General features: G+C 46.8%; 1 protein-coding gene across 1 annotated transcript in view; it reads left to right on the forward strand.

The window, feature by feature from the left end:
- Window positions 1-1,327, forward strand: part of SMURF1 (SMAD specific E3 ubiquitin protein ligase 1) — a 41,263-nt gene extending 39,936 nt beyond the window's left edge. The window contains exons 17-18 of the mRNA XM_062503866.1: window positions 459-534; window positions 1,202-1,327. Coding sequence (XP_062359850.1) covers window positions 459-534; window positions 1,202-1,301 — 176 coding nt within the window. The 3' untranslated portion in view covers window positions 1,302-1,327. The remainder of the gene's footprint in view (window positions 1-458; window positions 535-1,201) is intronic.
- The last annotated feature ends 10,909 nt before the right edge of the window (window positions 1,328-12,236 follow it).

Consider the following 12,236-nt stretch of genomic DNA (forward strand, 5'->3'; position numbering starts at 1 on the left):
TTGGCAACAAACCATTAGGCTTTAAAGCAAATTGCTGAAAATTGCAGGTTTTTATCAAAAATGTGGCCGTGTCCTTGGCTGTTGTGATGATCTGGTCACATTCCATTTGTTGGCTGACAGTAAATTGATGTTCAAAATTAAAATACTAGTTCTGTTTTACAAGGAAAACCTTCATGCGCTTACGTGTTTTCATTTTTGATGGTGCAGCATCATTAATATCAAATTTAGCAGCTTTCCAAAATACCAGTATATACAATGATTGTCACAAACAGCCCTATCTCTTCTGCCATCCCTTCATCAGCTGCAAATATCTCGACAGATTTAGCCTAGGACATACTTAGGCTTGCAGCTGGAACTGTAATTTCCTCTCTTGCCTTTTTATCCGCTGCAAAATGTGTGTGTGTGAATGATGCTTTGTTGAAGTGCATTAACTAGAATGTCTGTCTAAGGTTCTACAGGCGCTGCAGGACCCAGACTGTTTACCATCCATTTAATAGATGCAAACACAGACAACCTTCCAAAAGCCCACACTTGGTAAGATGGAAACACTCTGCTTCCTCTCCCTTTATCTTGATTTAAAGGAGTCATCTCTGTCTGTCCTGAGCAGAGGTTAGGCATGTGATACACATGGATGACTCCAACTGTGCTCTGTTAGCTCGCATATATCTCTACTCTGCAGCCAGCAAAATAATTTGCTTTATTTAAAGCTTGACTTGTCCTCTACTGTCTGTGGCTTTCTTTTATTCTGGAGGTGATTATTCTGGATAGTGAGATGTTTGTATATTTATTGCTTTATTCTTTTATTACAAAGAAGCATTGTCAGATGTCGAATGTTGGAAGCTTGTGCTGTTGGTGCAGTGTAGGCACAGCCTGAGCTCTTGCACACAAATCTCACTCCATCAGAGGCAGGAAATGGTGTCAGCAGCAGCAGTCTGTCTGCAAGCAGTGCAGGGAGTGGACCTGCCTGATGTGTTGCTTTTTCTTTGCAAGTCTCCTTCATCTGCCTCTTCCTCCTCCTCATCCCAAACACTGCCCTATTAAGCTGTGCATTCCTGCTGTAGAAATAGTTGTTTTTCATCTTGTCTCCTTTGGCCACTGAGGCAGCTGAGAGTTTTTACAATTTCTATCTATATGTAGCTTCTTTACAGTTTTCCCCAATAAGCACCTCAGATCCATCAGTGATTTGTTACTTTCCCTGCAGCTTTAACCGGATCGACATTCCGCCTTATGAGTCATACGAGAAGCTTTATGAGAAGCTGTTGACAGCTGTGGAAGAGACATGTGGGTTTGCTGTGGAATGAAAAAGCAACCAAAGGAAACAGATGCTAGCTCATGGACCACCAAATCAAAAGCTAGAAGAAGCTTTGCTGTGAACTTCCTGCTAAGCTGTCTGAAACATCTGAACTCTGACAACTTAGAGATGGGGCTGTTTCCCTTCTGATGCTGGTGGATTTTGGGGGGGCGGGGGGGTGGGTGTGGTCGGGGCTTTTCTTGGTGGCTCCCAACTCTATTTTCTCCCCTTTGTTACAATAACCCCTTCCCTCTTCTTCCATCCCCCCTAAAATGAAATGCAGCCAAGTTCAGCATTTGGCTTTGGTTACACAGGATATTCTGCTAGATTTGTAACACATATTGTGATAGGGTCAGCGACCTGTGGGGCTTTTTTAATAGGAGAATCAAAGTGTATTTGAGAATGAGCTTAATTTACTGAGGACTTGCAACTGGTAGGTGCACCTGGTTAGTCTGTCTTAAATCAAGCTTGAGCCTTTGTAGAGTCCAGCAGGTGCAGAGTGTCTGACTGGCACCAGAATTTGCATTGCACATTTTAAACATCTGTTTAAAAAGTAAACGTCTAGCAGAAAATACCTCCATATGAACACTTAACTCAAAGGTAAAGAAATCCAAGTTCTGCCTTAGCAGGAAGCTCCCAGTGGAAGCTGTGGCTCACCTTGAGAAAAGTGAAGGAATCTGGGACAGCTTAAATGGTATTGTATGATTTCTTTTTGGTTGTCCTGGCCGAAATCTAATTGTTTTGTACGTGAAAACAATTCTTTCCTCCTGCAGAATTGCTTTCCGTAGTTTGTTCAGATGTAAGTACCTTGCAGAGAAGCCTTGTGAGGAGTAGACAGAGGATAAAAATCTATTCAATCCCAAAGCTGTGATTTCTGTGCCACTGTTTTACCCAAGATGTGTTTGTGTGACTTCAAATTCTAAGACTCACATGGAAATCACTAAAAGTCAAGTTAACAGAGTAAATTCCTGCTTCAAATTTTTTTGGCCTTGGGAAAGGTTTATTTGGAGATTGGAGTAAAAGGGAACTGTATAGTGAATACATTCTAAATGTTACAGAAAGCTATTGGAAGAATGTATTACTTCAGTTCTGTAGGGATGAAAATTTCTCCAGAGAGCCATATAAGGCTATTTTTTCCAATATCTGAAACTAATATTAAAAGGTTTGTTCTCTAACACAGGGGAAACAAAAGTAAATCCAATACCTGAATGTCTTGGTTTGAAACACAGGTGACTGCTAAGGAAGGCAGGAGCCTCCCTTGTAATGGAAAATGTAAACCTCTTCCCTCCTAATTGTTATAATTTTGAAATTAACGGGCTTTCAGGCAAAGACAGGAGAAATAGGGATAACAGTTATTTACTAGTATATTTAACAAGGCAATAATACAGAAACACTGGCTTAAACTGACAGAGTCAGGATAGGAACTGACACCCTGTTGGTGGTGTCAGGGGGGTGGCTGCAGTCCTCCTGGAGTGATAGATGTGGTTCTCTTGAAGCAGTGAACCTGCAGAAGGGTCTGGTCTTCCTCTGAAGGTCCAGTGGTGGTTATGTAGCTCTTGTCCTCTGGGAATGCAGTAGGTAAGGGCTGCTGTGGTGTTCCAAAACTCAGATTATATCCGGGTAGGAATGCTTGGCTCCTCCTGCTGGGTGGAGCATCTCACAGTGGGATGATGTCATTTTATGAGTCATGCAGTGAGGCTTGATGGCCCATTAACAGAAGATAACTCCTGGAGGGAGTTATCAGGGATGTGTCATATAGACAAGAGGAAGAGGTAAGAACAAGACAAGGGAAGAGATAAGGACACTGCCCCACTTGGTTTTAACAGATAGGATACATAATTTTGGTTGCATCTTGCATTGTAACCTAAGACATTGAATCACTAACATATTTCCAGTTTGCACACCAAGATGAGGCAGTATTTTAACAAATAACATGGCTTCAGAGAGACCCAGTTATCTATCAAATACGTCTAAACTTAAGCAGACTTGCTTGTATAGGATGTTTTTTCTTTGACAAGCCTGATTTTTAGTGAGATTAATGACTGAAACACTTAACAGATGTTATGCTTATGGAATTGTGCATTGAAATTCAGCTGTGGGTAAGAGACTGTCCTTAGGAGATGTCTACTGGAATACTTCTATTTTGTTGTTTTATTTTTTTATTATTATTTAATTTGGTAAGAGCTTTAAACTGATATGACAGAAAGTAGACACTTGTCAAAACCCTGGCATCTTTTTTTTTTTCTTTTTTTTTTTTTGTGGTTTTCTTTTTGCCACTGACCATAATTCTTGTGATTTGTTGTCAGGAGTCTCATTGGAGGTGTAAAATTGTACCATATTGTGAGATTTGCACAGGGTGGCTAGAGATGTTCATCCTGCAGGACTGTACAGGAGAGGCATGTCCAGCCCCGTGTTCTGTAGGGATCTTTTGGCACTTGGAGACCAGTTTCTGAAGTTCTGACTGTTGGGATGTGCAACAGTTGGCAGACAGCATCCCTACAGTCCCAGGCTCGGCACAGAGTCCCCACAACCCTGGATTTTCCGAATTGCTTTGAAGTCAAAGCTGTTCATAGAGTGTATTTAATCCTTTCAGTACGTTTGAATGTGCAATAAACCAGTCAGATAGGAAAAATGCAAAATGGATTATTACCCAAAAGCTTTGCATGCAGTCTCATGTGGATTTTTCCCTAAAAAAAAGTGTTAAAAATAAAACCCAAGCCGAGATACTAAAGCCCACCCCTAATAAAAATCCTGTCACACCTGCAGCACAACTGGCTCAGTACAAACCAAGCGAGGTGAAGGGAAAGGCCCTTGATTTGGAGATCTATAAGTTGAGTAGCTTTATGTCAACGACCCAGTTGACATAAGATAGTTCCTAATGTCTTTGCTAGGTCAGTGTTTTATTGAATGCACAAAATAAGAATAGGCAAGGATTGTTGTTTTGAAAAGTCCGTCTGATTTTTGCCGTATTTAAAAGCCCTTGTCAAGGTACCTCCTCCGTGCTGACAGTAACAAGAATAGGGCACTGTCTTTTAAATTATTTCAGTTCTTTTCAACAGCTTCACCACCTCTCCCGTCTTGTTGTCTTTGCAATTTTGTGCCACTTCAGTGATGACAAAGACATTTTTTGTCTTGTTCTGTACATGCATTTGAGGCAGGCCTTAAAGCTGGTTGGATGGATGGAGAGACAGCAAGAAGCGAGGCAGAATGGCTTTGGAGCCATGGCCTGTTCTTCCTGTGCCCAGTTCCAAGGCCAGGGAAGGACAAAATGCCAACAGGAATTAGCACGGCTTGGGCCAGTGGCTCTCAGAGGTCTGGGATAACCTCAGCTATCTGAATTTGTGTGTCCATTCCCACTCGGTCTGCCAGCACTTGAACTTGGTTGTTACTTCTCAAACTTGCCCAAAGAATACCATGGAGTCCCGTGTTCGTTTTGTCATTCCACGTTCCACCTTGTGCGCGGATACTCTTGGATCTGACCCGAAGGAAATACCAGGTACAGCGTGTCTGTCATTCCTGTCCCACGGCAAACCCCATCAGCAGTGCCCTGATACTGCTCCTCTGCCTCTACTCTACGCTCAGGGATGTAGGAAACCACCACTCTGCTCGTGTGTTCTCCACCGGGAAGAAACGAGACTGTAGGATGGGTGTGAGTGTTCACTTGGGCATTATGTTAGACAAGACCCTGCTCCAAAAAGGCTGCTCCAAGCTCCGGAAGGCGCGATCGGCGCTCGCTCAGCAGTTTGTCCTCAGTTCAAGTCGAGGTGGTTGTAAAATCCAACAGATTTTGTAAATTACTGATCCGGCCACTGGGCCCTCTGGAGCCAGTGCCCAGGTTCGGGGCCGTGTGGCACAGCAAATTCCCAGAAACACAGTATGGATCTGGTTTTAATCTGTTAATTTTTTTTTTGTTGTTGTTGTTGTTCCTCAACCACTTTATAATGTATTTTTTTAATTTATTATTTTGTAATGTTATGTTTAAGTATTGCTGCTATCCTTGTTATTCTTCCCACTGTTTTTATTGCAGATTTATTTTGTGGAAGTTGTACACTAATGTTTCATTTTATGTCTAAATCAAAGTATTTAAAGAAATACTAGTTCTATTTAATGTGGTTATGGAACCAGCTGGAATAAACAGTGATTGTATAGTAGGCTGGACCCAGGAGGTCATGTTCATTTTTGTTACATATGCAATAAACTCACCACTTTAAACTCTTGGTAGCCACTGTTTTGTTTGTTACAATATTTATGGGAATCAGAGGAAAAGAGTGGACAAAGTATTGAAATGCAACTGATTTAACAGATCTATATGGACTGCCCAGATTAAAGTTCTCTGCAGGCAGAACACTTTGTTTCATTAATTCATATTAATCCTTTTCCCTTCTTATCTCATTATTTGTCCTGATATTTTTCCAAAACCTCAGTTTGCAGAAAGAAATTATAATCTCCCCCCTTAATGAAAGCTGGAGAAAGATTCACTAATGTTGATGAATCCTTGCTTCCCTGTTTGTTTGGCTTTTTTTTTTCCCTAATTACTGCTGCTTTGCAAGTGGAGGAAGACGGGAGAAAGTCTAAGGATGGTGCTCAGTGTTAGTGTGTGCTGCAGCAGTGCCTTACCTCCCTGATGCTGAAAACTGGGGTTTCTTCTGGCCATGATTTGGTTTAATAAATAAATAAAAGAAGAGGGAGCACAAATAAAATGCTTTTTATCTTTTGAGTAATTTCACAATATGATCACTTGACTGGGGAGCTGCTGTTGCCACTCCTCGAGTCAGCCAGTGGCAGGGACTGAACAATTTATTACCTGGAGCAGAAAATCGTGTCAGTCCGTCAGTGCTCTGTCAAACAAACACTGGCATTGCTATTTTCTTTCATATCTACTTTTTATGAAGTTTTCCTTATTTCTGCTTTCCTTTCGGTGTTGAGAGGAGGATGCTTGTATCCTGCTCCAGAGGGTGGGCTGTGCTGTAATGGGGCTACTCCAGGACTTCTCTATGACGTGAACCTCTTGAAAACACAATTCAAATTTCCCTATTTCTCTCAGGAAATCTTCCGGAGCTCAATGGATCGGCCATCTCCTTTTCTGGCAGCTTGGCCAGTCACTTAAATCCATCAAGTTTCATTTTCTACTCTTCCTGCAGGACGTCCCCAGCTGCAAACGCGATGTCCCTGTCACTCGCTTGACCTCCCCGAGCACCCAGAGGTGCGGGGTCCCGTGCAGGGGTCCCGGACCCCCCCCCCCCCAATCGCTGAGCACCCCAAAAAGTTCTGTCCCGCCGGGCCCCGCCCCTCGCACACACACGTGCAGCCCTGACCACGCCCCTCCCACGGGAACACCGCCCGCCCGGCAGGGGGCGTGGCGCGGCGCTGGCGGACCGCCCCCTCTCTCTATGGTAGGTTGGTCGGGCCGGCTCCGCCCGCGCCGCCCGTTCCCCCCGCGCCGCTCTGTCTCTCCCTCGCTGTGTCTCTATGGTGCGGGGCGGCGCGGTCACGTGGCGCGGGCCGGGCGGAAGCGGCGGGAGCGGCGGTTAAATGAAGCGGGGCCGGAGGGGCGGCGGGGCCGGTGAGTGCCGGGGTGACCCTTCTGTCCCGTGGAGCCGGTGAGTGCCGGGACAGCCCTGCCGCCCGACGGACAGAGGGGCCGTCCCTGGGCCGCGCCGGACGCCTCGCTGCGGTGTCGGGCGCTGCTCCCGGCTGGGGCCTGTCCTTAGGGACGGGTCGTTCCGTCCCCCGTACCACCCCCTCCCCCCCTTCCCGCGTCCCCCCTCAGGGCCCGGTGTCCGTTCCTTTTTCCCGGCGTCCGTTCAGGGCCATTCCTTCCCTTCTTTTCCCGTCAGGGACGGGTCGTTCTCCCCCAGCGCTTCCCTTCAGGGACGGGTCCCCCGCGTCGTCGTCCCCGTGTCCGTCCTCCCTTTCCCCTCCGCTTTCCTTTAGGGCCGAGTCCTTCCTCCTCGCTTTCCCTCAGGATAGGGGACACCCCTTCCAGATCCCCTCAAGACTGGGTCCTTTCCCTCCGCCTTCCATCCCCTCAGGGCCGGTTCTTTCTCCCCCTTCCCGGGGCCGAGGGGTCCCTTCACCTCCGTGCACCACCCCAGTGTCCCCCCACAGGCCCGAGGGACACCTGGGGACAGGCGCTGCCCTCCGGGGCCTTCTGACGGCTGTCCCGGGTACCCCGGGCAGGGTGTTAGTGGTCGGGGATAACCCGGCACCAGAGCTCGTGGGGAGAGGAAGGTGAAAGATTGTTCTCTTCCTACCCCTGCTCAGTGTGGGAGCACTCGGTGCCGTTGGGACATCTCGACATTTCAGGCATCTGCTGTGGGAGCTGCTGCAGGAAGGAAACCCCAAACACAGCTGTCCTCAGAGCTGAGGGATCAGTGTAAGAGATACTCCTTTCTCTTCTGTATTGATCCAAGTGCCGGCCCGGCATGGACAGAGCACAGCCTGGAAGTGTTACTGTACCCTGCGTTTATGTAATGAGTTTTTCTATCTCTGGAGCTTACCTTGTTCTTCTAGACGGCTGGAGGCAGGTGGGGATTCCACCGAAGTCTTCTGAGGCTGAAGAACTGTGGGGAACTCCAGTGTGTGTGAAGCGAGGAGTGTGAGCTCACCCAGGGCAGTGCTTTGGGATGGGCAAAATGTAGATTGGCTTAAGGAGTCATCCCATGGATCCCCAGCTTGGCAGCTGTGCTGGCTAGAGCCCTGGGTGGACAACAGCTGCTTGCACCTGTGATCCCAGCGCAGGAGGTTTTTTCTTTCATCTCACATATGCCTTATCACCTGGAGTATTGTTTTTGAGTGTCTTCCAATACCTTACTTTAGAGTCTTACTGACAGATGCTTAGAATAGTTTTTATACAAGTAAGTTAGTCATTGATGTTTCTGCTCAGATTCTTATGGTTTGGTCACTGTCCTGAGACCTCTGATGCTTTGAAAGAGAAAAGCTGATGTTGCTGATGTGTACTTTTATTTCCATAATCCAGGCATGATGCTGAGGGACTAAAGCTTGATGTCCATGTGATTTTTCAGAGCATTCTCTCTTGTGTTTCTTTCGCTGTGGAACAGCAGACTCTTGCTTTGCTTCAGGCAGCAGAGGGAATCTCTGAGAGCCTTGGTGGCTGAGAGGCACAGCCAGTCCTGGTCCTAAGACCTATGGGCAGATCTCTGTTTCTCTATTCTGTCTGTGTGGAGGTTGATTCCTCTTTCTTAACAATCTCTGCTCTCCCACCTGATGCAGTTTGGAGCTGTTACAGGTTTCCAGTGGTAGCAGTGGAGGGAAAGGCAGGTGTCCCCCATGAGGCATTTAGACTGGCCTTGGCATGCTCAGCTATTGTGGTCTCTCCTGCTTTCAGAGAGGATGGCATGAGGGTTTTTTCTTCCAGCAACCTGTTTGAAAGGTGAGGCAGGGAATATGAGCCCCATCATTCTGCAGACCCAAATCTTGAGCAGGTTCTGGTACATCCGTGGACAGGTACAGGACCATAGGAATGTGTAGCTCAAGCCATCTGGTAGAGCCCATTTTACTTAGGACTAGTAGGATTCCAGGAACAGCTTTTGATTCTAAAACTGTAGGATTTACAGCTTTAATATGTGCTTTTAATATCTAGGATGAATGCTGTGCAAAAATTCCACTGCCTTGCATCAGGCCTTCTGCAGTTGTAAACACGTTAATAGATTTCATGTGCTGGGTGTCTTTGTGGTGTGACTGGATGTTAATAAACAATTATCTTGACAGGAGTTTATGCCTGGAACACCAAGACTTGGGAAGGGACTCAGACAGATTTCCTGAAGATCTGTAGACATTCAGCCTGTTTGGAGGTGCTGCATTGTGGTAACAGGCTTTCTTCCATCTCTTTTTCTTGCTTGCTAGGATGTTTTCCTTTTGGTTGGCCTGGCTGCAGGCAGTCAGGGCATGAACAGCAGTTCCTAGAAGAACAGTTGGGGCAGGTGTTACTGGTGATAAGGTACAGTCTGGATTCCAGCAGGGTGCTGGCGGCCTGTTCCTGGGCTGGAGTTTGAGGAGCTGCCTCGGAACTCCAAATTCCGGGGTGGACCAGTGCTTTGTCTGCCTGAGAATGCAGTGGGCGTTCCTGCCTCTGGCGAGACTTGTGCTTTGAAATTGGACACAAATCACTGAAAAGTCCTGTGGCAAGAATAGGTGGGGCAGACACACAATTCCCAAGGCTCCGGCACAGCTGGAGCGAGATAGGAAGCATATCCCAGGGGCCAGGAGCTGATTAGCAACCTGGAGTAGCACAAACCCAAGTGTGAGAGATGTGGAGCCCTTCGGGTGTTGTTTAGTGCTTGCTGGAAGAAGCTCCCATTCATTAATTTAGAATGGGTGTCTTATTTTTATTTATATCTTTCTAAAGCCATTGTGAGTGGTTTACTGTGTCTGAGAGCCAGCGGTGCTGGGTGCTGGGGCTTGCCACTGGCTGCATTCTTTCTGGGACAGTCAGAACTGCACCACTAATTCCTCTCATTGGAAATTTGGGGTTTTTTTTTTTTTTGCAGATGGATTTGATCCAGAGATATTTTAAGACTCCCTTTAAATTGTTGAATTTGGACATCATCATAACTACTTAAAGACGAGGCATTGATAGTCTTCAAAGCTTGTGTGTGCACTGAGGTGATGGTGAAGTTTCAAGCTGCTTCATGTAACTGGGATTACTCCCAATAGGATCTATCCCAGTTGGATAGGTGCCTTTTTAAATACAGCAGAAGGTGTGAAACACACAGCTGCCTGGGGACAGCAGCTGTCTCCCAGTAGCAGCCCAGGAGAAAAGGTCATTTGTGTACAGGCTGGGAGTTCCTGTGTTTGAAATGGAGCTGAATAACGGGCTGCTCAACAGTACTCCAGAGTAGTTTTGTTTTTGAGCAGGTTACTGGAAGTGGGAAATCGGGGAGGGGTAGGCAGAAAAAAAACAGGAAAAAGGGGGACTAAAAGCCACTTAGCAGTGTCCTGGTGGCTTGAATAAGTTATCCTTGCCAAAGCACCAAGATGAGAGATAATAAGGAGTGTCTCACTGAGCTGGGATAATCTCATTCTCAGCAGCCTTCATGTCACTTTTATAGAATTTCAGGTTTATTTTGGACTATCTCGGGTGTGACGTTTTTCCTCTGGGTCGGTGCTTAAGGGCTTGCAGTTGTTTTAAATTCGTAACGATCCTTGAGAAAGCTTAATTCCTGAGGATGGGAAATGATATTCCTTCTGAATGACACCTCTCTCCTAATTACCAACCCTGCTGTGGTTCCCTCCCTGTGTTCATGAGGGGAACTGTCAGTGCCTGATTAAGTGGAAAAAGTATTGGGCTTTAGGGAAAGATTTCACTGTGGGGCAGCTGCTACCCCGAGCCACGATGTCACTTTGCAGTCTTCTTGACCCGGGTCAGCGGGAATTTAAATTAAATATGTGCCTTCCTCTCTGGCTTTAGGGAGCCCCTCTCCTGTGCTGATGCTGGTGGTGCCCAGCTGCTCCCAGGGTGAGTTTTGGAGGCTGTGGTTGCTCCTTGTAAAGAGAAGCAAAGCTGATGAGCTGAAATAAAACTGGGAGTGTTTGTGGGTGTCAGGGTGACCTGAAATGTTTTCAGTCCTCGGAGGCCAAGCGTGGTGTTGCTCACCCTCAGCCTGCTCTCCCCTGCAGGGAGGCCAAGCTACTGTTTGCATTATTCAGGGAAGCATTTGGATGGGATCTGTAGAGGCATCATGTGATACTGCTCTGCAGTACAAGGTGGTTGGGGTCTGTGCTAGCTGGAATCTCTTTTTGGGTGAATATAAGAAAGAAAAATGGCCTCAAGGAATACATTTTGTCCAAAGCACTCCTTGCAGAAGGCTCCTGTACTGCTTTATCCAGACTGACATGCTATTACCAAGCTGTGGGCACTGCTCCTGTTAGTTCTTGGAGGAAAGCAGGCAAGGGTTGGCTTTTTGCAGCCCTTGCAAAACCAGAGTGAGGAACAGATTTACACTTCTTCCAAATCCCATCCCAAGGACATGACGCCTTTTTGTGTGATGGAGGGGGAGGGAAAACCTCTCCCTGATGCTTCTTGCAGATGATTTTTGCTTGAAGGCCTGGAAGGAGCATTGGCCCCTGTACCCCTGGCAAGTACAAGCTCTGTTGGGCAAACACGTTTCAGGGGGTTTGCAGAGGGAAGGGACAGCAGTGCTGACAGCTCCCTGCAGCACGGCCACGGTGCTGCTGAGGACTTTCCTCCTCTCCCTGCTCTGCTGTCATGTGCTGAAATGGAATTTGAGGGAGGTGACAGCAGCAGCATAATGGGAGGCAGGAAAAGCAGCTCTTTTTTTTTTTTTTCTTTCAGGAAACCAGCAGGGTAGGGTGTTTAATGCCTCCCATGCTGCTGGGATTTCCAGCTACGGATGAGCAAGACCTGGGAGCAGTAGCTTGGCTAATGTAAATAGTTCTCTGTAGATTGTTAAAGCAGAGTCCTTTTGTAGTGGAGTAGGATTCATTGTGTATCAACTGGGAGGTGCCCTTGGATCTGCCAGGACTGGCACAGACCAGCTCACAAGGGCTGGAAGGCACCTCTGCCGTGGACACAGTGTCTGGAGAGTGCTCCTCAGCTCAGTGTGTTTGTTTATTTAGCAGTTTGTGGCTGGTTTTACTGACCCTCCAGCCCAGATGGTTAAATAATCCATCTGATATTGCAACACCCAGGAAGAGAATTTCTGTTCTACTGTGAGGACTCACCTGGTGTTGGACACGCGTGTGTTGACCAAGGGTGGGCACAGGATTCACTGTCCTTAGCAGCTGCTCTGAGTGCAGCCTGTGTAACCTCCTGGCTGTGGCCTGTGGTGGTTTTTGTAGTCCTGTGTCTGTGAAATGTTTGTTTGCCTTGGGGTTAGTGGGTACTGTACAGTTTTGTTAATCTGCAGGACTATGGATGTGGAGAATTAACGTGAAGCTCTTGTTTCCTCCCTTTTTAGCTCAT

Source organism: Cinclus cinclus, chromosome 16, assembly GCF_963662255.1.
Source record: "Cinclus cinclus chromosome 16, bCinCin1.1, whole genome shotgun sequence".
In the NCBI taxonomy this organism is placed as follows: domain Eukaryota; kingdom Metazoa; phylum Chordata; class Aves; order Passeriformes; family Cinclidae; genus Cinclus; species Cinclus cinclus.